This window comes from Colletotrichum gloeosporioides (genome assembly GCF_011800055.1).
Source record: "Colletotrichum gloeosporioides strain Lc1 chromosome Unknown consensus_72, whole genome shotgun sequence".
NCBI lineage: Eukaryota > Fungi > Ascomycota > Sordariomycetes > Glomerellales > Glomerellaceae > Colletotrichum > Colletotrichum gloeosporioides.
Window position 1 is genome coordinate 249,960 of NW_025544717.1, and position 24,270 is coordinate 274,229.

A 24,270-nucleotide genomic window follows, 5' to 3' on the forward strand; every position below is an offset into this window, starting at 1 on the left:
TGGAGCTGAACAAACCCGGACGATCCACCGGCTGTAAGCCGCTTCGCGTACATATATCCAAGGGTACGTAATCGCGATCTATGGAGCTATTCCCATCGGTTTCATGTTTCACGCTACTGTTCTCTTGAACAGCGCAAGCGCATCGCAACTCGCCGAGGCTGACGGCGAATATTGAATAGAGCTCTAGTATCTCCCCATAATGCAACTGCGAGATATGGCGCCTTCATCGGCGCTCGTCGCCTCGCTGCTGGCGATCCCGCAGCTGGCGTCCGCATTCTACCTGCCGGGTGTTGCGCCCACGTCCTACAAGAAGGGCGACGTCGTTCCCCTGTATGTCAATAGCATCAAGCCTGTCGCCGCTCCCTCCGACTCGCGACTGCATTCGATCGTATCCTACGACTACTACCACCCCGGATTCAAGTTCTGCGAGCCGTCCCCCGCGCCCGAATATGTGTCGGAAAGTCTCGGCAGTATCCTTTTCGGAGACCGCATTATGACCTCGCCCTTCGAGCTGCGCATGAAGAACGACGAGGTTTGCAAGCCTCTCTGCATTCAGAAGTATCCTCCGGCCGCTGTCGGCTTTGTGAGGCGTCGTATCGAGCAGGGCTACAGCTTGAACTGGCTCGTGGACGGCTTGCCCGCGGGACAGGAGATCTACGACGACTTCACGAACACAACGTTCTACAACCCCGGCTTTCTGATGGGAGGCGCCGACGAGCAGGGAAACATCATCTTCAACAACCACTATGACATCAACATCGAGTACCACCCGGTCAACGGCGACGAGACCCAGCTTCGTGTTGTCGGCGTTGTGGTGGAGCCCAGCTCTCGTGCCTACCCTGGTCTGCTGGACTGCAACAACCAGATGGAGCCTATTATCTTCAACGAGGACAGCGGCGAGAAGGAGGTCAAGTTCTCTTACTCGGTCTACTGGAAAGAGTCCAAGACAGCCTGGGCGACTCGCTGGGACAAGTACTTGCATGTCTTTGACCCCAAGATCCACTGGTTCTGGCTCATCGACACTGCTATCATCGTGATTATCCTGATCCTCACTGTCATGTCTATCTTGGTCAGGGCCTTGAAGAAGGATATTGCTCGATACAACCGTCTGGATCAGATCAACCTGGACGATCTGTCCGGTACTTCGGTCATCGAGGATGGCGTGCAGGAAGACTCCGGGTGGAAGCTAGTCCACGGCGACGTATTCCGCAACCCGTCCCATCCTCTCCTCCTTTCCGTTCTGCTCGGAAATGGTGTGCAGTTGTTCGTCATGACCGGCTTCACGATCTGCTTCGCTCTTCTCGGTTTCCTGTCGCCGTCCAACCGTGGCTCGCTCGGTACCATTATTCTCCTTCTCTACACCATTCTGGGCTTCGTCGGCGGTTACGTCTCCTCGAGGACTTACAAGTCGATGCAGGGTGAGAAGTGGAAGATGAACATTGCGCTCACCCCGATTTTGGTCCCCAGCATCGTATTTGGCGCGTTCTTCTTCCTTGATCTGTTCTTGTGGGCCAAGCAGTCTTCAGGTGCTGTTCCTTTCACCACCATGCTCGTCATTATCGCCATCTGGTTCGTCCTGTCGGTCCCTCTGTCTTTTGCTGGATCGTGGATGGGATTCCGTGCTTCCGTCCTTGAGCCCCCCGTCCGAACCAACCAGATCCCCCGCCAGGTTCCGCCCGTCACGACCTACCTGAGGCCGATCCCCAGCATGCTGATCGTCGGTCTACTGCCGTTCGGTGCCATCTTCGTTGAGCTGTACTTCATCATGAGTTCGGTGTGGTTCAGCCGGATTTATTACATGTTTGGCTTCCTCTTCCTCTCCTACGGCCTTATGATCGTCACCACTGCCGCAGTCACGATCCTCATGGTCTACTTCCTTCTGTGCGCCGAAAACTACAACTGGCAATGGCGCTCTTTCCTCGCTGCCGGTATGAGCGGTGGCTACATCTTTGCCAACTGCCTGTTGTACCTCATCACTAAGCTGAATCTGAGTAACCTGGCCGGAACTGTGCTTTACATCGGATACAGCGCCCTCATTTCCTTCCTCTTCTTCATTCTGACCGGTAAGATTACCCACCGCACAGGCACAGCCGTTCGAACACGATGCTAACTTCGCACAGGCTCGATTGGCTACTTCGCTAGCTGGTGGTTCGTCAGGAAGATTTATGCCTCCATCAAGATCGATTAAGTGGCATGGTGTGAAGGCGTTGGCATGTGACGATCGAATCATGCTGCTGTATGATTGCTTTAGTTGTACGAATACTTTCTGAGCGTTGCATTGGTGTTGATGAGCAGCGCATATGCAGCGCTTTGATCATGGGATTTCAAAATGCTCTCTTCCATTTAGATGTTTTAGACGGATGAAAGGTAGACGAAAAAATGGATGCCACTATGTCCCGAAACGCCTGCTATGATGCTTTTGCTACTCCCGGAAGGTTGAAGACTGTGAGGCCCACTCTACAAGACTATTCGTCATCATCGTCGTCGTCCATGATGCTCGTGAACTGGAACTGCTTGTTCTTTCCAGCAGACGAGGCACCGGAGCCAACGGCCATACTGTCGCGTCTGTAAGCCTCTTGCTGCTCGCGGCGAATCCTCTCCATCTTCTCCTGGTACTCGCGGTTCTTCCTCTCCAGCTCGGCCTTCTCCTGCTCCTCGCGTGCCTTGCGCTCCTCCTCTTCCTTCCGCTTCGCCTCGGCGATCTGCGCTGGATCGTAGCCACGCGGTTCAATGCCTTGGTCCTGCAGTTCTTGGAACACCGCCATCGCACCGCTGCGGATCTGGAACTCGTTCGGCCACGGGATGAAGCTCGCGTTGAAGTGCGGGTCGAGGTGGTTGCGCAGACCATCGGGGAGAGATGTCGCGCCACTCGTTGCAGTTTGCTGCGTCGCAGCCAGGTCCCCTGAGCTGGTGCCACCGTTAATCCCACCTGACGCGTCAGGTGTCTGGGTCTGACTGGGTGTCGGAGCAGCGCTGACGGGCTGGCTTTGCATGCCGTTTGCACCTGGGGTCGTGGCTGCGGTCATGCTTGCGTTGGGGTCTGGGGCGGGCGTGCTGCCTTCCGTCGGTACGCCGTTTGTGATGGCTGCCGGGGGCATGGTGGTCTTGCTGATGCGGCGAGCGTAGTTGAGGAGCTCGTCGTACTTGACCGGGTACTTTGGTCCGTTGGAGTACATCGTGATTTGGGTGGTGGTGATATCCTTGCGGGTCGTCGCGAGACTCTGGAGTGTCTCTCGGATCTGGGAGTCAAGGGACGTAGTGGTCGCGCGAAGCTGCTGCAGACGCAGGTGGTTGTTCTGGTGGACTTGTACTGATTTTAAGGGTTAGCAGTGAGTTGTGAATTGCTCCATTCGAGAAGACTGTACCCTCATCGAGGCCTCTCGCGAGATCGTTGTCAGCTTCATGAAGGTCCAGTGCCTGTTTGGCATTCGGATGATATTTCGAAACCGACTCGATCAGACTGGCAAGAGCCTTCTCAACGCGCTCGAAGCGCGCATCGATGAGTTTGTCCATGTTGGCGTGCGGAGCTCCTCGATCGCCGACGTCGGTTGAGCTGTGCTTGTGGAGGAAAGGATCGTTGCATTCGAGAGGCGCAAGGCTGAGCCGATTCAGGGCGGGTTGGGTGGATCCTACCAAAAACCAGCGCCGATTGGCTACAGCTCCCTCAGCCAGTAGCCTGAGGCGCAATGGAAATCCGGCTTTTCCCGCTAAGAATCTCGCGCAACATCATCATTCTTTCACGGTTCCCTCTTGCATCTGCAATTGAATATCCCAATTCGTCTGCACGACGCACACAGTCAAGATGGTCACTCCTGTAAGTCCGATGTCCACTCAGAGGCTTCCCTCTTCGCTCAGAGCCTTTTCGAGCCACTGCGCAACCTACCATTTGCTGACCACTGCTTTCTCTGCAGCCCCGTGTCGGTACTCTGTACCCTACCTACCGCAGCAAGTTCGGCCCCAAGTACGTTTCTCGATAGCCCTACGATTCCGAATCACTTCACTTTTTCGATTTTCGACCCGCCAGCGCCATGAACGAGCGATGCAACGCCTCGAGAATCTACTACGTCGAATCGGAGCAGTGGACTGACTGGGTGGATTTAGGTACAACACGGTCCCCAACGTCGCTGGCTGGACTGTCAGCCAGGTAGTCAAGCTGTGAGTGTTCCCCGAACTTCTGGGCCCCTCGAAGGGGCGTCCAAAGCGCCCTCGAAACCCTTCGCCAACTTCCGTTCGGCCGGACACCCGAGATCAAGGCCGACAGCAAGAGCGAGATAGATCTCCGGCTCTAGGAAGCAGCACGCTGCTAGAAAACAACAGATTTGGACAACGCGTTGCTGACTTTCTATCTCAGTGGTGTCCGTGCTGGTGGCTTCGGTGCTGCTGCTGGTATTGCTGCCCTGTTCTACACCTCTGGCATTCCCAGAATACAGAGGGACATCCTCCAGGTAAGCCAGGCTAACTGCCTAGAACAACTGCAGGAGGGAAGATGACTGACACCCGCACAGAAGATCCCCATCCTCGGCAACCAGTTTGTCAAGGAGGTCCACCCTGCTGACAACGTAAGTCCCGTCCAACTGGTAGCCTTTGTGAACAGCTTGCTGACTTTTGGCCCAGCCTTTCTAATCAACTTCCTTTCACACCTGTGTTTCCCTAAGTAGACAAAGGGAAAGCCTTGTGAGCTGGAGTCATGAGACCATGGAGAGTTCTCCCTCTGAGGAGTGTATAAAAGATGCAATAGACTCTTAAACTTCACTTTGTTTGACTTTGGACCAACTTCTCTATTATATGTGATAGGAACCTTGTCTAATTATCCAATCTGTTGAATGTTGTGATAAAACTCAAGGTTTTGCTATGAAAATGTCACTGATCTCACCTGTGTGGCTGTTTGACCACATACAAGATGCACCGTGCACATACAGTGTGAAAACGCGTAACCTCCCCCATTTGGGCGTTTGGCGAACTGTTCATTTTCATCTCACTTCCACAGTCAAGAGGCCCAACTTTGGCAGCAGACCAGCTTTCATATTGAGGCAGAAACGCCTCGATTTTCTTTTTCTTTCGACTTTGGATTTTCTTCCGTTTACTTTCCTCTCCTGGGCTCCCATGCAGCCTTCATAGCCCTTTCGGTCAACCAGCCTGTCCTTTCCGCACCAACAGCACCTCCGGGTGTCTTACAGCCATCATGAAGGCCATCGAAGCCTACGTCGACGGGCTCAACCTCCTCTCGATCATTGTGCTCTACACGCTTCTATGGTTGATTACTCCGAGACTCCCTAATCCAGAACCATCGGGCCCCAAGACCAACAAGCTTTACGATGGCTTGATGCGCGTCTCCTACAGCATCATCTTCATCGTCGGATGGGCTTGGTGCAGCAATGTCATGTCGCATGTGGAGGAGCCGTACCTGGTTGGTCAGAACGGCATTTTATGTGGCTGCACTCGTTGACACTGCGTAGGATGAAGTATTTCATATTCCACAGGCTCAGAAATTCTGCCAGGGAAGGTGGACGGAATGGGACGACAAGATCACGACTCCTCCCGGCTTGTAAGTTGCCCTCGTAGACCAGCACGTATGCCCAGCACTCGACGCTAACTTCCTCAGGTACGTCCTTTCAAAGTACTACCTCGCCATGATGCTGCGTCCCGAGTGCTCCGTTTTGGACCTACGAGGCGTCAACATCATCGCCATCATCGGCCTCGGCATCCTGGCCACGCACTGCCGTCACCTCATCGAGGCCCGTCGCAACGACGCCAGGTCCCCAGCGCCGCCCGTGGTACTGTCTTTCTACTCGATCCACACGGGCTGGAATGTCGCCTTGTTCCCGGTCTTGTTCTTCTTCTCCGGCCTCTACTACACCGACGTCGTCTCGACTTTGTCCGTCCTGGTTGCGTATTACCACCATCTGCGCCGCGTCCGCCAGGAGCGAAGCTCGTTCCTCAGCGACCTAGGTACGATCATTCTCGGAGTAGTGACCCTGACGATGAGACAGACGAACGTGTTCTGGGTAGTCGTGTACATGGGCGGTCTCGAAGCTGTATCGGCGGTCAAATCCCTCCGTCCCGCCCCTGCCAAGAAGCTCGAGTTCGGAACTCTGTTGGACTGCGCCAAGTACTACGGATGGAGATACTCCCTAGGAGACATTCACGATCCTCCCCTGAATACTGCCTGGCCAGATGGTACGTCTCCTCCATTTCAGTACCATGTCCTTCGCTAACCAGTCAGATCTCGTTGTCTCCGCGCTCAGTATCGGTGTTGCCGCCATATTCAACCCCTTCCGCGTTTTGAAGAAAGTCTGGCCGCACATCACCGTCATGGGCCTCTTTGCTGGGTTCGTGGCGTGGAACGGCGGTGTCGTACTCGGTATGCCACATCGTTTTCCATCGGCTTATTGATCTAACAACTTGCAGGTGACAAATCCAACCATGTCGCAACGATCCACCTCGCCCAGATGCTCTACATCTGGCCAATGTTTGCCTTTTTCTCCTTCCCGCTGTTCCTCCCGTCGGCCATCTCTGTCCTTCGCTTTGCCCATGGTCTTTTCACCTCCATCTTTGGCACAATTTCCACCGAGGAGACAGCAAAGGCCACGATCAAGAACACCAAGACGGCAACCGACAAGGACGAACCGACGAAGAAGCAACCCCAAGTCTCTGCCGCATACGCCCTCCTGCAGACCATCGTCGGGAAGAAGCTCTACCAACTCGCCCTAACGCCCTTCCTCATCGCCCTGACCTTGCTCGTCGTCAAGTTTAACACAATCATCCACCCCTTCACCCTGGCGGACAACAGACACTACATGTTCTACGTCTTCCGCTATACGATCCGACGGCCCGGCCTGTTCCGCTACTGCCTTATCGTCCCTTACACCGTCGCCCGCTGGCTGTGCTGGGACGCCCTCAGCGGCTGCGGACAGGGCGGCTTCCTCTCAGATCACACGCAGGACTGCTCGGGGCAGTATACCCACCTCCGCCCCGGGCCATTCGACAACAGCCCCTTCAGCGCCGCGAGCTCGCAGCCCCGTCCAGAGAAGCCGCCTTCCACCGATGCTCTCGAAAGCGAAGTCGTGAGCGAGAAGGAGGGCGGAAACGCCAAGTACCACCCCTACGCCCTCATCAAGCTCGACGAGCCGACCTCAAACAGCACGGAGCCCACATCGTCGTCGACGGCGATCCTGCTGCTGTTAGCGACCACTCTCTCCTTGATGACGGCGCCCCTCGTCGAGCCGCGGTACTTCATCCTGCCCTGGGTCTTCTGGCGTCTCCTCATCCCGGCGTGGAAGGTCCACGAGCACGCGGCCACCCATCCTGTCCTCACAAAGCTCGAGGGTCTTCCGATCGTCGGCGCGCTGGTTCGATTCAGCAAGAAATTCGACGTCAGGCTGGTGTTGGAGACATTGTGGTTCATCTTGGTCAACTTGGTGACGATGTACATCTTCATCGCCAAGCCTTACAAGTGGAGAGACGAAAATGGGCGTATTCTGGATGGTGGCCGGATGCAGCGCTTCATGTGGTAGAACACCACCGCCTTGCCTTTCACATCGCACATGTACAAAGAACGCGTGAATACAGAGACGAGTGGTGAGGTGAAAATTGTATTGTAATCTGTTCAGCGGTCTTGCCCAACTTGATGCTTTTCTCTTTTTGCATAGCAATGTTTGCACTTTCACGTGTGCTCTAACCCTACGGCGTAGGATTCGTTGGTCGTTGAAAACAACAAGAAATCATTAGCCCATCCGTAAACGCCGTCCCGAGGTCCCGAAATCCTCGGGTGTTCAATGTCCCGAACTTTGTCGGTTTTGTTCGTTTAATGATGCCCTTGTCCCATATCCGCCTATGTACCCAATGTCATGCCAACTTCGTGGTGTCCCTGTCATTCTCTCGATGTATTTTCGTCGTCGTCATCATCCTCGTGTCGGTTCTATAAGCTCAGTCGATCGAGACTCAAGCCATCGTTACTGCGCACCCTCCGTACGACGCCGAGCTTGAAGAACTTTTCCTCGCCGCCGGCCGTCCGCCCGCCAATGTACCACTTGTCGGCACCCAGAACGTCACGGAACCCCTCACTGCTGCTGTCACTTCCTCGTCGTCGGTTCGGGTGGCTTCCGGGAATCGGGATGCCGCCGCGGGGCGAGTGTAGCGGGTACTGGTTCACGACGCCTGACGTTGAACGCGTCGCGGAGTTGGCGGTGGCGTTGGCGTTGGCGCTGCTTGATGATGCGGCATTCGAGGATATCGCACGCGGTGCCGAGGCGGCGGACTGGGTTGCGTAGGATGCTGAGGATGACGTCTGCGTAGAGTGCTTGTTCGGTTGCTGCGCGGACAGAGCCGTGGATTGACGGAAGGAAGAGAAGAAGGTAGAGAGAAAGAAGGGGCGTTGGGAGGGCATCGTGGCTATCGCTGACTGTTCGCCCAGCCAGATGTCGATGATGGAGAAGGCGAGATGTGTGGTTGCTGAGCCCGGCTCCCCGTGCGTGCGTTGGTGCGCCGCGATAAAAATCGGTCGAGGGGGGATTGAGGGGAGGGCACAAGGACGTTATTGTATTTTGACGTAAGTGCCTGGACGGGGAGGTTTCCGGTTCCAAACGATAAAATCAAAAACTCGATCGGGGGACCCCTATTCTTTCTTTCCCTTCTTGTTTTTGGCTCTGGAGCGTGTAGTGGTCGTCCGGGTTGCTGGGGGTTATGCTGTCATCCGTGCCCGTGCCGGGTTGGTCCTGGAGTAGAAAGTCCAAGCTTGCGCTCCAAGACGGTTTCGCACGGGAAAAGAAATGAGCAGTCGCGGGGACGCCGTTATTTGCGTGTTCAGTCGTCTGTCGAAGGGGCCGTGTTGTTCGAAAAGTGTCAGTCCGGGGATGGCTCGCTGTCGTCGGTGATGTATGGCGGAGGTGGGAGTGGGAGAGAGAGCGAGTCGGTCGGTACTCGATCCCGTGGGCGGGATTTCGATCGCGGAGGAGTGTGGACGCAAGTGATCGACGGCAGAGAGTTGGCAGGCCGCAGATAAAGCGTAGGGCTTTTTCGTGTGCGTGGGAAAGCGTAGCAGTTGTGCGGCGTGGTGTTTGATGAGGTCGTGTCGTTCCGGCGTGAAGATCCGGGGAGGTGTGTGTGGTTATCGGATGCAAGTTGGGTGAATAAATCCTGACGTCGACTCACTTGTGGCCCGCCAAACTGGATGATGGAGGGGGAGGCCCGGCTGGATGAGGAATGGCGATGGAAGGGCTGGCAAGGGGAGGGAGGGCTTCCAAGTTGCAGCGGTCAGTGGCGGGAGTCTGTCAGTGGTCGGTCGCGCAGGAGACACCGGAGTCTGGCTGTACTCTGCATGCCCAGCGCACTCTTTGCTCCACGGCTTCCACGCAGCGCAGTTGTTGGCACGCAGTTGTTGGCACTCAGCGCGCATCCAGGGCTTCCCCCTTCCATTTCCCCCTCCATTCGGCCAATCCCGGAAGCGGACGAGACTGGCCAGTGCACCGTCTGGGGGCTCCGCAGTGAGTAATGACCAGGTCGCGATAGGTCGGGGTGGGGATTCAGTGTGTGGGCATGGGAGGGGGGGCGGTGGACATCCAGGTCACGTTGTCTGGTTTTGTGGGTACGTACCTCGCTAGCCCCGACCCGACTGCGACTGTGGAGATTCGGCTTCTGGGAAGGAGAAGTCGGGGAAAGGGCACCCCTCGGTCGGGCTTTCCTTCGTCCTGGCCTGGCGTGACATTCACAAGCACCCGACCCAGGTACCTCCCTCAGCTGCTTATCTTATCCGTCTTATCCTTATCCGAGGTCCATCGATCGATGCAGCTGCACCCCAATCATGCCCAGCGCCCAGTGACAGAATGGAAGCCAGTGACATGATAACGATGCACACCAAGACACAACAAGCTGTGGCCTGCACTGCAACTGCAACCGCAACAAGAAACGTCTCCTCGTGCGTCTTCCCCAGATTCTTGGATTTTGCCTTTCTGGGGCCTGTGTCAGTCACTCATGTCGGTCCAACCTTCGTCTTGTCTGAAAGTCAGTCAAGTGTCCAGGCGTCTGCTGTGCCTTCTTGACTTCGGCTCTCTTCGTCTCCTGCATCCGCGCTATCCCACACCACCTTCATCCACCACAAACATGCCTGGTCCCTGCCATCAACCATGATCTGATAATTCTCAGTCCTCTTGAATCATCTCGTATTTTATTGGTTAGCCCGAGTAAGGCCCAGCAGCGCAGCGCAGATCTGGAACCGAAACGCCAGGAAGATGCGGCGGCACAGCTGTGCAACGAACCATAGGATTGCAGCTGGCCTAGATATGCAGCCACCTACGATAGTCAACCTCGTTTAACACGGTTGGTTGGTCGGGTGCCTTTTAGGTCCCGTTGGTTCACGTTGTCAAACTCGACTGACAGCTCGCCCTGTTTGCTCCGTCCACAAGCCATCCGCCCAGCCTCTGGCGCTACCCGAGATGCGAGGTCATCACTGATCAAGGCTCGGCGGCACATCCAACATCATCCTTCTGCCGCGGCGCTTTGCGGCATTTGTGAACACAACCTGCGCATCGCGGCTCCGCTTCGCATCCCAACATGACGCTGCCTACTCACACCCACATCCTTGAACTAGACCGACGTCAGAACGACTTGTATTCCTCTGATACAGTCCTTCATTCAGTCCACATTGTGTTTGAAAGGATACCTTGCCCTAATACCTCGGCCTTCATTGGTCTTCTCGTCCGAAGTCACCCCCTATGGGAGAGCCTTAACCTCCTTAGCCCGCAGCTCCTCCCGCTTCCTTCGCAAGCTCGCAGGCGTTCCTCGGGCGTTCCTTCTCCACACTCAGGTACCACCAGATCGTTCCAACGTTGCGGTTTGTCCCGATGACACTAAAGGGTTGCCCGCGAACCACCATCGTATGACTTGCTTCCTCCTAAGCCTTTCGACAGACCCCTCAGGTTGTCGGCTTTTGTTTAAACACTTCTCTTCAAGGCCGAGCTGTAGCCGGCCAACCGGGTCTCCTCCATGACAGACTTTGCGTCTGTATCGCCCGGTCCCTCCCCTCGATCCCATCTCGACCTTGGGTGTTTTGGAAACTTGCGGGGGTTTGCGGGGTTGGCTTGGGTCTGGGGCAAGCCACCATGCCGTCCGAGACTCCAGCTCCCAGCGCCGAAGGACTCTCCGTTTGCCCGCCTCTTGGCGTTTCGCTTTGCCGTCTGAGATCATCGGCTGGCCGTGTCGAGTGAGGACTGCTGCCCGGCAAGTGCTTTTCGACGGCACGGATCACTGACTTACGCCGACAAGCTATTTCTGGCTTCAGATGATTTGCTCGAAGCCGCGCAAATCGATTGACGTTCATCCTCTTCGGGTACATTCGGCAGGTATGAATTTGATTTGCAACGATCAACTCACTCCTTTCGTGGTCTCTCAAAACACGGCACAAATCAAGGGAAAGTCGTTCGCAGTGAGCACGTAGAGGTATTTCACAACACAAACATGATTGGTTGAATACGAGCAACTTTTTGTTAGGCCGAATTCATCTTCATAGAACGCCAATCTGATTATTTGACGGCCGGCTTCAGGTTCCATGGACTGATTCGATTTGCATTGCTAAGTACGAAGGGTCTCGAGTAGATGATTTTAATCCGTGTCGACTCTTGGCGTATATGTCAAGCTGAAGAACGAGATGTTGCCTGGGTGCCAGTCCTTGATGGTCTTGAATGATCTCATCAAGTTCCAGCTTGTATCAAGCCAGGCAGGCAACCTCGAGCTGCGGCGAAGCACGCCATTTGAGATATTCCCCTACGGCGAGGGGCAGGCAGCAGTGCGTCTTGACACCTACTTGAATCAGAAGAGGTCAAGCTACTGGGTTGGTGGTCAGCAAGCATTTGGAGAGGTCAACCCAATCCTACGCGGCTCAGTGAGACACCACGTACATAGGAAATTTCGGTGAAGTGGCACATTGCCCGACGTCACTTCTGACTTCAGCTCAGAGCTGATGAGAGCCTTGTGAGCCTTCCTGTGATGTCAACGAAACTAGCACTTTACGTAGGGCAGCATGTCTGCTGCGACGTCATCTTCAACCGCCACGAGCCTCATTGACCTCCCGGTTCTCATTGTCTCACTCTCAGCCTCATCCTCCTGCACATGATTGCTCAGGGACTTCAAAACCAATGTCTCGCTGCATCTGTTCTTGACAGCTAAAGATTCTTCTCCCCCCCAGCTCTATTCAAAGGCTTGTTCTTTCTTCATCAGCAATTCACATCTCAATACGGCGCAACTTGCAAGACACGATGGGAGATCAACCCGAATCAAGACTGGCCATTGCCGTCGTTCTCTTAACGCTCCAAGCGCTTCTGATTGTGTCACAGTACCTCGTCAGTGTGCAAGGTCACCGGAGGCGAAATTTTCTTCCTGGACCTGCTTTCCTCGAGTCTCTGATATTGCTTTTCCCAATCTTCGTGGCCGTCCTAGGGGTTATCCTTATCGCTGTCATGTTTACCAGCAAAGATCCGGAAAATTGCAAGGCCAAGATTGACGAGCTATGCAAGGATGACGAGCGGTGCAAGATTGACGGGGTATGCAAGATTGATGGCCTGTGCAAGATTGACGATGATATAGGTGGGCGTGGTATTCGTTTTGCTGCCTGGGCACAACTTGGAGTCTTGCTCTTCCTGGCACTAATTGGAATCTTCCACACCAAAACAACGGGAATCAAGGAGGTTGCCGCTAGCCTCACCATTACGCACCTCGCACTGGTCACCGCGCTTCTCGTCAAGCTGAACGATCTCGAGGCGGCTGACGCCATCCTCGGCTCGATGATACTCGACTCCCAGAACAACGCACTTTCCATTCCGTTAATGACGAAGGCAACCTTGGGGGCGCGGTGGCAGGTCTGGACTATCGTGTCCTGTCAAGCATTTGGATTGGCAGTTCTTGGGGTTCTGGTTCACAAATTCCACCAGAACCACTTCAAAGTCTGTTGCAAGAAGTGTGTATCAGTCATATGGTGGGGCCGACTTTGTACACACGGCTGCACTTCAGGCTTGGAGCAGACGATTTTCTGGCTATACTACGCCTGTAGAGTTTTGAGCATCGCTCAGAGTAGTTATCAGGCTCTCGTGGACACTTATGCCTTCCACGAGGCGGAGAAGAGCGGCCAGTTGGTGGAAAGCAAAACCTTCCATCCACTATATGATAAAAACTCACTTCTCAAGAGGTTCTTTCGCAAAGTTTTAAGAATCCGCGGGTATAGATGGAAGTTTTCAGATTACCCGACGACTTTATCGCTTACGTTTCTCGTAGGTGGAGTCTTTGCGGTGGCTTCCATGGTTGCAGCGGAGGCTGCGATGAAGAAGGATAGTTTTGACACACAGAGCAATGATTTCACAACCGGTCAAATCATCGCTGTTGTGGTCGCCGTGGCTGGTATGATAATTGGAGTTTGGAGATTCATGCGTCTCTTTCTAGAGTCGGAACATGGGGGGATATGGAGATGTTGGTTCTTCGCAAACTCGTGATGTCATTAATTTCCAAGGCATTTTGGGCGACACATCTATAATATTTAAGTTGCAAGTCACAGATAGTCTTACATGATCTGTTGGAGCTGCTGCACACTGGACTGTATCGTGAAATTGACCATCGAAGCCCGGTACTTCGTCCAAATTCTGCTTTTCGCTCACTGCCCTGCTCATATACTTGAGACCTCAGCCTGAACAAAGCAGTCATACACAGACAAACCACACAGAGCCAACAACAAGCTGCAAATGAGGTACATCATCAGGATGTGAAATGTTGCACGCAATGATATGTTCGCTCATGCACGATGAGCGAGAGCGATGTTGTTGTAATATCGAGTGATTAAGGTGAGACAGGGCAGTTAGCAAACTGAAGTTTTTAGCATCCAATCGAGATATTGCAGTTGAGGTTCCGCCTTTGGAGACTCAAATGATGTTAATGAAGGCCCTTTTAGGCCTAGCCAAGCCCGAATACAGTCATAATAAGTTCAAGTCTTGTCATTTTGCTTTACCAAAATTCTCACCCAGCAGCGTGGCTCGAAAACCACCACTATACTAAGGAGTCTTCTTCTGCGGGTTTTCTTTCAGCATTGTCGCATTCAGCGTGGCCTAAGGCCACAGATATCCAATATGCAGGACCCCGTCTGAACCCGCTCATGGATAGCTCATATTGACTGGTGCTCAAGGCGGTTCCGCCTGAGCAAAAGCCAGTGTCGTGTCATGGATCCCGTAAGTAAGTGAGTACCTACCTCCCTGATCCCTATGAACTATGAATACGTCGCTCACAAGTCATATAGGTTAGGCCCACGCTCAGGTCCTCGGGGGTGTTCGCACTGGCCCAATTTGCACTTTGAGCAGTTGACGTTCGAAAACGGATACGCACCAAAGCTGGTGAGATCACGAGAGAGCAATAGCTCTCGAGGAGTGGCGAGAGTGTTGGCTGTCAAGACTCACCTCCGGTGTCTCGTCGAAGTTAGCAGCCCCTGTGTATACGGCCTCTCAAGTTCAGCGTTTGGTATTTCCAGCTGTTCTCCCAACCAATTTATGCGCAGCAGGCATGCATAGTCCTACCAACCAGGCTTGTATAAAGACACTGTTCATTACTTTCGCATGACTTGTTGGTTCGAGTTAGAAATGCCCCCATTTTGGGCCGGTGTTAGCTTTGTGCGGGCAGGCTCTTGATGTAATTTCAAAGTGAGACTGTTACGGTGTCCGTTGCGTTGTGGTTGCGTTGTGGTTGCGTTGTGGTTGCGTTGTGGTTGCGTTGCTGGTCACTTTGCACAATTCGGGCAACTCGAGCTTCTTGTCGTCTTTGGGCTCAAATGCTGCGAAGTTGGTCAAGAAGGACGCAAATGCCACAATGAGTGGCGAGATGGATCGCATGTCGGGGCCGTTGAGCTGGTACTGTGGAAAAGACCAAGGGACCTTGGATGGCGGATCAGGAAGGACATAGACTCCAGTCATCGTCTGTTTCTGAAAACTTTGCCCATTAAGTTGTCCATTAAAAAACCAGACAATCCTCCCGTGCGGTTAGACTCTCCAAAGAAAATCACTATTGTTTCTCGAAAGGTGGCTATAGTGTGAACTGCCGCCGGACTGCACGAGGGGCAGTTCCCAATGGTGTTAGCAGAAAATCTTGCTATCTAGGCTGATACTTCCAGCTAGCCAGGGAGCTACCTATTTTAGGGTACCTAAGGTATCAAAAGTTGTTGTTTTCCAGGAGAAACATTCATTGTTATCACTTCTTTCCTAGTGATGTCTTGGTAACCCCTCTCATAATTGCCTCTCTTCGTCGCCTCTAGTATCGCCGATTAATAGCCGCCTGGGTAGCAAAAGTTTTAGAAAACCGCCCTGCTAGTTAGGGACAAGTTTCTCGACAAACATTCGCCTCCCTTGATTGTTATTTTGATATTGCCACAATCTGTCAGAGGCGTCGAGAACTTCCTTCCCCCGCAGAGATCCGTTTCGTCTCCTTCGATTTAAATAGGATCTCATCAGTGGCTGGTCAGTTAACTCGCAGCGTTCCACAAGTACACTTTCAAAATTCTAGTACAACTGCTATGCCATCGGGCTGCGAGTGGAAGATTGAGGACTCCTGAATGCACCTTGGCAAAGATTTGAAACGAACCCAAATGGGGGCCCACATGCTCTCCAAACTCGCCCGGGGCACACAAGGGTACATGGAGTAAAATATTTTTGATTTCAAAGCCATCATGGTACACAGCTACGTGTTCCTAGCACACAGGGCACACAGGGGAGATTCCTCATTAAGGCTCTCCTCAAAATCACCTTGTGAAGCCACCTTTCGGGGTCGAGTTGTACCCAGACACGTGTACATCATTCCCATTAAAGCAAGAATCTGGAGACGCCGTCATCGGAGCAGTCTTGAGGGCGGGATTATCTTACATAACCACGAAGCTCGTCGGATGGTGCTATTGGAGAAACGACCTACTTCACTAGGCGAGAATCCGTCATCAAAGGGCAAAGCTTAAACCCCTATGTGGAGACATGATACCGCGGAGAGGAAATTTCTTAAGCTAGGGGGAGAGATTGAAGTCACGAGACTGTTATATGCAGATGTAGCTTCACGGATATTTGGGATACGTACCAACACTGATCACTCCAACTCCGCGGAGACAAATGCCGGTCCTGGATGTCAGGTGCCAGGGGCATGCGATATCCCCATACATGTACTGACAATCCTCTTTGCATCAAGATCCGCGGCTGCAGATCTCTTGGTCGCTTATGATTTCTTTTATAATATCTGGTCTGCCTTGAAATCGGATGGAGAATCTTGGAATGAACCGTTGGGTAGGGAACTCAGTCACACAGTCTGGACATCAGATGATATCATTATCATCGCCGGTCCGCAACATCATAATTTGGGCCGGTCTTGCAACCCAACTTCTGAAATTCATCAAGGCATTGAATCGGACAGATAATACCAAACAATCCGCATGACTTGTAACAACGCCGTACACCCAGAGGCACCATGCGGCCCTCTAGCCGGCGGGAGACTCGGGACGTCCGGAGACAGGGGAAGGCACTAGGTGGTGAATTTGAGGGGGCGATGTGAACAATATGCGTAGGGCGGACCATAAAATAGACTAATCGTCCGAAAATCCCGAGTCCGAACCAGTGGAACCATGTCCCCATACATTTTTAAGACGGAGGCTATGAGTAACGAAACTCGAACTTCTTGGCCAAAACTCCCTCGAGCGACTCGAGTACGTCGTCACTTAACCCCTGACAAGCTGGACCCTTGTTCATCGCCGTGCCAAACAGCCCCCAAAGTCCGAACTCCTGGGTCGCAACGGCCTTTTTTAACTTTTTACTCTCCGTCTCCTGCGAACCCCCTCAAGACATCACACCATCTTTTTTCTCTTGGGGGTGTCAGCTTTGTTGCACTGCGCCGCCCGCCTTTAGACTTTAGTCCCTAAAACATCAGACTGTGATCATGCCAAACACGACAACGAGTCAGAAATGGGAGCAGAAATCGTCGCAAGTGTACGGACAGATGCAGTCTGAAGTTTTGAACTCTATCTTCGGATGGCATGGGATAAGGCACAACACCATCGGAGGCTTCCGTCGGGTTGACATATATCTTGGCCGTGAGGCCGCGACGATAGCCATGAGTTGAATGGTTCATCACTTTCACTCTGACAACACGGTCTCAACTCTCTTTTTCGCTTCTTCCTTGCACATTCCTTTCTATTGCGCAGTGCCGGCCACTTGCTCTTTCTGCATCCGTTCGTTTCAAGGCCAAGAGTCTTTAATCTATTTACATTCTCTAGAGTTTCCCGAGACCCATAAAGAAACAAGATGAAGCCTACTTTCATTACCCTCGTTGGCCTGTTGGCCTCCTCTGTTGCTGCTGGACCAGTTCCCGCCGAATTTGGCTCTGGTTTGTCGGTCAGAGGCAATGGTGGAAATGGAAACACTGGCAAGCAGTCTGGGGCCAAAGGTGGCAACAAAGGCGGCAACCAGGCCGGCGGTGCCAACAACAGCACGGCCAATGCTGGCGGTGCTACTGGGGGCGCCGCGAAGGCGGGTAACACCACAGCGCTCGTCTTGCCTGATGGTCGTATCAAGCAGGATGCCACACCTGAAAACTTCAACGTACTGGAGAGCGTTTTCAAGAGTGCTGTCGTCAAAGGAGACGGTATGTCAGATGCAAGTCAACGTTCAGACCTGGGAGCTCACACATGCAATAGGCCTTGTATTCAGCGACGTCATTACTTTCCCTCAAGTAGAAGCGTCTTTGGTAAGTTCCCGGATCTGGGATCGCTTGGATCGCTTGGAAATTGTGCTCATAACTGCTAGTTTGACAAGTCAACCAACACCAAGGCTTTTGCCATCAACATCGACGACAAGTCCGTCTTCATCCCGAAGGGCGGCGAGGCACAGTCCAACATCCGCCGCGCCGATCTCCTGCCCAGTATCCGTTCGCAGTTGAACGATGTGGCTGTCACGGGTGTCCGAACCCTGCACTTCTCTATCCAGCGTGATGCGACCAAGCCTCTCAACGTGACCCACGACTACCAAGTAGTGAACTTGGAGTCCAAGGATTTCAGCTTCCACCAGTTTGACGTCCGCACCGGAGCTGAGAACGCAAACGATCTCGCCATCTTCGGCAACTCCAAGGCCACAGCCAAGCCTCAGAAGATCTTCTCTACACCTTTCGGCGAGGGAAAGTTTGAGAACTTTGCTATCAAGATGGATTTCACTGCCAAGTATGTTCCATATAAGATTACTGCGGCATGGGCGTTAGGGCTAACTCATGTGTACCAGCACCATGCAAGTTTTCCACAGCACCGGCACCGACCCCCTTAAGCAGGTTACGGAGCCTGTTCAGAACGGTTCGTAACTTTGTGTTCGCAAGGATTGGCACCAAGCTGACTTCAATAGACATGGCCGGCCTCGGAGAGTACCACTTTTCTCTGCAGAAGAACCCCGTCGGAACGGCTGCTCAGCCGACCGGTATCAAGGAAGCAATCATTTTTGGTGGCATCTTCATGGAAGACTCTACCAACGGACAGGTCACTCTTCAGTAGATGCAGCTAGCATAAGATTCTGTGATGGAACTTCGACCAAGGCACACGTGGCAAGCTTCTATTTTGGGATTGGTTGTACGAGATACTCACTGGTGGTACTGCTAAGACATAATACAACCTTTTCTGGAACTGTATCCTCAGCAATTAACACGCAGTTGCAATTAAGTAAGGTGCAGTGTGTTACTCAGACAGCCCACTTGTCGTCATCATCATCATGCTTGTCCCAAGAGTCCCAGTCGTAATCCTCTTCACCTCCACATTGGAGCTTGCCTTCGTCATTGACCCAGAAACTATCTTTATCGAAGGTCGCCGAGCCAAGAATTATTTTGGACTCTGCGTCCTTTCCGTCGTCGCCCTTGCAATGACACTTAAGGAAAGGCGTGAACGAGGTCATGCCCATCCCATCATCCCCAACCACACATTTGGAGCACTTATCCTTGACTGTGCTTCCACCCTTTTTTCCGGCTTCAACCTCCCCGAAAAATGTGTCGTAGCTGATACACTGGTCAAGGTTGACCCACGTTGGCTCCGTGAACTCTCCCTTTTTGTTCTTGCAGCACGCCTCAAAAAAGTGGTCGCCATTGTAAGGGCCGTATTTGCCCTTGTACGTGCGAGCCTTGACACAACGGCCGTCCAGGATATCGAGACGTGTTCCAGAGCGATTGGGAAATTCGTCGAGTCTTTCGAGACATCTTTTCGGGTCTTTAGAGGGAGGCAGGTAGCCGGACGGTGGGTCACCAGCAAGAGCAACGGCGGCGACAGCCAGAAGAACGAAAGCTTGTGTGCGCATTTTGGTGTTTGATTGTTGTTTGTTTGATGAGAGTATTGTTTATTGAGGGCGGGCAGAGTTCGATTTGAGTAGGTTTTGTTGAAAGAAAAGCTGGTTTGTCTGACTTATCTTTGCTGAGTGATGTGTTGACAGCGGTGTGTTGATAAGTCAGGTAAGACAAGGACGAAAGAAGAGTTAAGGAATGAGAAAGATTTTCAGTCTGATATGTCCTGTTGTGAGACTTCGGAGATACATATGAAGATGCAACCAAGACTAGACCGAAGAAAATAACGCCAGTCTTGTTGCGCGAATCTATGAGCATGTTTAATGCCAAATAGGTTGAAGTGTACATGGTGAACCCGCTCGACCCACCGTTTTGGTTGTTGATATCAGTCGAAGTCGGAAACTTACTACTGGCAATACCTAGGACATTGTCGACGACAATCAACATGCAATCGATAGGAGTGCTGCAACCCATTATTATCAGCAATCTCCCAAGCACTGGGCACGACCATTTCGGTGGAATACTTTGAAGTTTCTGAAGGCAAAAATTCGACCGCGCGCATGTCAGGCATCAAAGCTACATAACGTTCATCGCCGTTCAGTCCAGAAGTCACTAGCATTTCAATCGCGTCTAGTTGAATACGTGGCGAAAATATTTGAAGTCACAAAGAATAGGCTAAAAAGGTTTCTGAGAACCAGGAGAGTCGCAAAGTCTAATCGAAGCTGTCAAATCTCCTTGGAATATAAAGGGTGGGCCAGAAAGCTCAATTCATATGGATCTGTAAAAGCTTACACTCTTACCCATCAACGTTCTTACTGCATTGGAAAGTGTGGCTTGTTCCACGACTCTTGGTGTGCTGTTCTCACTGGGTGGCGCAAAGAGAGCAAACAGGCGCACCATTTGAATCGAGAACCAATGGTCAAATACACAAATGGCTTTTCCCCCGAGTTTTCCCCATGCCATACGGACCCTTTGGAGACTTTGATTCATGAAGTCGGACGCTGATGGGATTATCGCACCCTTAGGACGACGGCGGGATATGCGTAGACGGCGACGGTATCTCGGGCACTCCCATAACGACCCACTACATGAGGGCATGCCATCAGGGTAAATTTCGATGATTTGAGTAAACTGAACATGACCAATACCACCGTCAACCAACAAAGTCCTCTTCCGACTTCGCCTTAGCGCACGCCCTAGATGGCAAACTTGGCAAAGCCCGATCCCGCTTGGCAGCACGCCCTACCATCCCCACTGAGGCCCGTCAATGGCCCAAAACAGACGCCGATTGAAAGGAACAACGGCTAGGGTTCATACTTTCATTCATAGGTGTGTCCGGTATGCTACCTGAGCATACGCTCCATTTGATGGTGTCTGGGGGCAGACCGCAGCAGCCTGAAAGTTGTGCTTGTAGTGCTTGTAGTGAACCAAGTAGAAGCACTGAAAGCTCCCACCATTTGCTCTGGTGTTGAAGTAAGGTAGATGGAAGTCAATCGGCAATCAAACGCATTCGTCATTGACCAATCTTCCTTCCGGTGGCTCGATCCACATGGCCGGACCCGACTCCGCCGGCCCGGAGCGAAAACCGGAATGCTTAAGGCGGCACCCCGCCACAGGTGTGCGGGGCCTTAAGAGTCCACCGTGTTTGCGAAAACGAGAATGCCCCTCCCGATACTCCCCGGGCTTCACGCTTCGTCTTCAGCGCAATTGCGGTAGAGTCCATAGTCCTTGCTATTTTCGACTGCAAATTGCGGCCAATCTTGTTTCAACCTTCGCGGCGACTGACGCCAAGCAGCGGCACACCGTCTTCTTCCCAATTGCTTGGTTCTTACGCCGGAGGGTAATCTTGCATTAAAAACCTGCTCTGCCCACTATTCCGCACCGTTCCGCTTTGTTCCGCTGTCTAATCCCTGGGGTTATGAGTCGTGACTGCACAGAATTGGGTAGCTAATCGCCGAACCGCCTAGTGGACTGATTGCTTACCAAGGCGAAAATGCCGTTCTGCGTCATCGTCTTTTTGTAATCGAGTTCCACGCCTTTCCCGCGTACCCCGAATGCCGACTAGCTTGATGCATGTTGCAAATACCTCGCAGATGAATTGGCTCTATATATATAAGTGCCTCGCATCTTCTTTCAGTTGACTGCTTGAGCGTACTTCCGAGTATACAACTTACATTCACAAGAACAACTCACTCTCCATCGGTCACTGGCGTAATTACAATTCACGCAGAACTTTTCGGGCAAGAAACTTGACCTTGGACCCACCCACTTGGTTCAAGCACTATCACCGACACCATCACGATGTCTACCGCCAACATTTCGGAGAGCAAGCTGTTCCAGCCTCTCAAGCTGGGAAACTCGCAGCTCAACCACCGCATAGCTATGGCTCCTCTGACTCGCTACCGCAACGATAAGAACCATGTAGCGATGCCATTCGTCCCTAGATACTACGGCGAGCGTGCCTCAACTCCGGGAACTTTAATCATCTCCGAGGCCACTGGTGTGTCGATGCAGGATACCGGAGTCCCAGCAGGCCCGGCTTTCGTGACGGATGAGCAGGTCGAGGCCTGGAGAAAAGTCATCGCCGCGGTTCACGAGCAAAAGTCAGTGTGGTTCCAACAAATCTGGGGCCAAGGTCGCGCAGCAGACCCCGAATACCAGAAGGCACGCGGTTTCAAGTACAGGTCATCCAGCGCAGTCCCCATGGAGCCGGGCGCTGCTGTTCCTGAGGCGATGACGGAAGAAGAGATTTTGGAATTCACCCAAGACTTTGTCTCAACTGCGAAGAGAGTGATTGCAGCTGGAGGTGATGGAATCGAGATTCACTCGGCTCACGGCTACTTGTTGGATCAGTTCCTTTCGGATTCAGTCAACAAGCGTACCGACAAGTGGGGTGGATCTATTGAGAACCGATCTCGCCTCACTCTCGAGGTAACGAAGGCTGTCGTTGAGGCGATTGGCGCTGAGAAGGTGGGCATTCGTCTCTCCCCCTACGCCTCCTTCCAGGGCGCAGAGTCATCGAATGTCCACGAACAATACGGCTACCTCGTCGGCGAGCTGAAGAAGATGAACGTTCCCTTTGCCTACTTGTCTCTGGTTGAGGCTCGTGGCGACCCGGCAAAACTGCTGGTGCCCAGCCAGGATCCTTCCATCGAGCAACAGACCCTCGACTTCATTCTGGATATTTGGGACAACTTGTCTCCCGTGATTGTCGCTGGCGGCTACACACCTGAGACAGCGGCGAAGGCCCTGGAGACACACTACGCGAAATGGGACGTCATCGTTGCTTTTGGTAGAAGCTTTTTGGCCAACCCTGACTTCGTCTACCGCGCGCAGCATGGTATTTCTCTCAACAACTACCACCGACAGTCCTTCTACATCAAGGGATCAGACATTGGATACAACGATTACCCATTCTCATCAGAGTGGATTGACGCTCGGAGGGAATGGGCCATTAAGAACCTCGAATCGAACTCCAAATAAACATTGCATTGCGAAAGCGGTCCTTGAGGATGGGTAGAATTGAAACTCACAAATATTTGGCATTAGATTAGATAAGCGGGAATGAAGACTTACGACTTATAAATACTAGAGAATAGAAAGAGATTATATATAAATGACATGTCTCACGAGTTTTGTTCGGAATGACGACATTCTGCTTGTTTATTTTCTGCTTGGTCAGTACTTTAACACCAAGTTCCACAAAATTATTTCCAACAGCAGCTTTCTGATTCAAGGTGCTTGCCGTAAATTAAGTTCTGGCTATTGCAGATACTCGCTGTGCATGCTATCTAACTGCACACGGTATTTCGATTAAATAGAATGAAACCGCAATCGAATAGATCTTTCAGGGCCAAGATTCAACTTTCTAAAACATGGGAACACCACAGCCACGATGAAGATCATAGACTTGACCCCGATGCTCAATAACACTTCCCCACATGGGTTTTGCTATCTGGGCAGATGCTTCCAGCTAATCGGGTGGACTACTACTTGAGACTCTTGCCGGAGTAGTAGCTATACGGCTATTATTATGATTATTTTCGTTATTATTATCTTCGTCTTCATTGTTTCCGTCTCATCATTGTCGTCGTCGTCATCGTCATCGTCGTCGTCGTTATTATCGTTGTTCCTTATTTTGTCTTCAAAGTAATCGTCACTGTTATCCCGTTATTCCAACCGCCCGGATAGTAAGACCCATCTGCATGTGTGGAAAGTAGTTGTACTAGAGAATAAAGCTATATACTAACTTACCAACATAAGGCCTTCGCAGTGACATTTGCTATATTACAAATACATTTCAGGGATTGCAATGTTCAACCATAGACTAGTAGAATCTCGATAATTGAGGAACGATCTTACAAATCTCTTCGAACTCATATAGGGCATCTCAAAGAGCAGCCTGAAAGATATGAGCATCGAACAACTGCCCTGGATATGTCTCTTAGCCTGCAAATAGCAGTATCGTTAGGGTCATGGCAATTGTGTTATGGGATACTGCATCACAAGAACGAGACATAAGAAATGAATGACAGAAAATAAACCCGATGGACGCTTTCCTGAATTATGCTTCTGGCTGAGGTACCGATTGATAAGTCTGGAACTCGACTAGAACGTTATCAACAGCCACAGTGAGGCAATGTGGCGTAGGCCAATTTTGACATTTCCGGCCTCGAACCTTGCTGCTACGGCCGGCGGCGCGCACCCGCAAGTCTCTTATCAGGGTAAACCGGTGCTTAACGCGCTATGCTTTCCACATGGACCGCCGTGCAGGTTCGATACACACTGTTGGAAGTCGACAATCTATACTTTCGTGCTCCGAATTTTCCTCTAGCCATGATATGCCGACGGTGAAGAAATCATTGCCAAAGACACGCGGCTGGTGAAAGTTGGTGTGGTTGTCCTGTAGCCGCAGAGGCTGAACATGCGCCGGCGGCCACGGCTTATCACGCGTGCTAGCTAGCAGCATCG

The 24,270-nt window shown here is 52.3% G+C and overlaps 9 protein-coding genes across 9 annotated transcripts; 6 read left to right on the forward strand and 3 right to left on the reverse strand.

Moving 5' to 3' along the window:
• Window positions 1–199: 199 nt before the first annotated feature.
• GCG54_00009522 (Transmembrane 9 superfamily member 1) lies at window positions 200–2,188 on the forward strand (the record flags this gene model as incomplete). Its single annotated transcript, XM_045409468.1, has 2 exons — window positions 200–2,063; window positions 2,121–2,188. The coding sequence occupies 2 exons, from the start codon at window positions 200–202 to the stop codon at window positions 2,186–2,188; spliced, it is 1,932 nt and encodes a 643-aa protein (XP_045260010.1).
• A 277-nt stretch (window positions 2,189–2,465) lies between these two features.
• On the reverse strand, window positions 2,466–3,513 carry GCG54_00009523 (Mediator of RNA polymerase II transcription subunit 4; the record flags this gene model as incomplete). The annotated part of the gene is made up of 2 exons (XM_045409469.1): window positions 2,466–3,310; window positions 3,366–3,513. 2 exons carry the CDS (start codon window positions 3,511–3,513, stop codon window positions 2,466–2,468), a joined length of 993 nt encoding a protein of 330 aa, XP_045260011.1.
• A 289-nt stretch (window positions 3,514–3,802) lies between these two features.
• GCG54_00009524 (uncharacterized protein) lies at window positions 3,803–4,623 on the forward strand (the record flags this gene model as incomplete). Its single annotated transcript, XM_045409470.1, has 6 exons — window positions 3,803–3,814; window positions 3,912–3,961; window positions 4,102–4,155; window positions 4,352–4,445; window positions 4,506–4,559; window positions 4,615–4,623. The coding sequence occupies 6 exons, from the start codon at window positions 3,803–3,805 to the stop codon at window positions 4,621–4,623; spliced, it is 273 nt and encodes a 90-aa protein (XP_045260012.1).
• Window positions 4,624–5,182: 559 nt separating this feature from the next.
• On the forward strand, window positions 5,183–7,514 carry GCG54_00009525 (Dol-P-Glc:Glc(2)Man(9)GlcNAc(2)-PP-Dol alpha-1 2-glucosyltransferase; the record flags this gene model as incomplete). Its single annotated transcript, XM_045409471.1, has 5 exons — window positions 5,183–5,407; window positions 5,457–5,545; window positions 5,603–6,177; window positions 6,224–6,361; window positions 6,409–7,514. 5 exons carry the CDS (start codon window positions 5,183–5,185, stop codon window positions 7,512–7,514), a joined length of 2,133 nt encoding a protein of 710 aa, XP_045260013.1.
• A 404-nt stretch (window positions 7,515–7,918) lies between these two features.
• Window positions 7,919–8,386, reverse strand: GCG54_00009526 (uncharacterized protein; the record flags this gene model as incomplete). The annotated part of the gene is made up of 1 exon (XM_045409472.1): window positions 7,919–8,386. One exon carries the CDS (start codon window positions 8,384–8,386, stop codon window positions 7,919–7,921), a length of 468 nt encoding a protein of 155 aa, XP_045260014.1.
• Window positions 8,387–12,248: 3,862 nt separating this feature from the next.
• GCG54_00009527 (uncharacterized protein) lies at window positions 12,249–13,194 on the forward strand (the record flags this gene model as incomplete). Its single annotated transcript, XM_045409473.1, has 3 exons — window positions 12,249–12,946; window positions 13,040–13,117; window positions 13,173–13,194. The coding sequence occupies 3 exons, from the start codon at window positions 12,249–12,251 to the stop codon at window positions 13,192–13,194; spliced, it is 798 nt and encodes a 265-aa protein (XP_045260015.1).
• A 4,100-nt stretch (window positions 13,195–17,294) lies between these two features.
• Window positions 17,295–18,526, forward strand: GCG54_00009528 (uncharacterized protein; the record flags this gene model as incomplete). Its single annotated transcript, XM_045409474.1, has 5 exons — window positions 17,295–17,634; window positions 17,687–17,736; window positions 17,796–18,205; window positions 18,264–18,331; window positions 18,381–18,526. 5 exons carry the CDS (start codon window positions 17,295–17,297, stop codon window positions 18,524–18,526), a joined length of 1,014 nt encoding a protein of 337 aa, XP_045260016.1.
• A 184-nt stretch (window positions 18,527–18,710) lies between these two features.
• On the reverse strand, window positions 18,711–19,316 carry GCG54_00009529 (uncharacterized protein; the record flags this gene model as incomplete). Its single annotated transcript, XM_045409475.1, has 1 exon — window positions 18,711–19,316. One exon carries the CDS (start codon window positions 19,314–19,316, stop codon window positions 18,711–18,713), a length of 606 nt encoding a protein of 201 aa, XP_045260017.1.
• A 2,284-nt stretch (window positions 19,317–21,600) lies between these two features.
• GCG54_00009530 (Chanoclavine-I aldehyde reductase easA) lies at window positions 21,601–22,782 on the forward strand (the record flags this gene model as incomplete). Its single annotated transcript, XM_045409476.1, has 1 exon — window positions 21,601–22,782. One exon carries the CDS (start codon window positions 21,601–21,603, stop codon window positions 22,780–22,782), a length of 1,182 nt encoding a protein of 393 aa, XP_045260018.1.
• Between the last annotated feature and the right edge of the window lie 1,488 nt (window positions 22,783–24,270).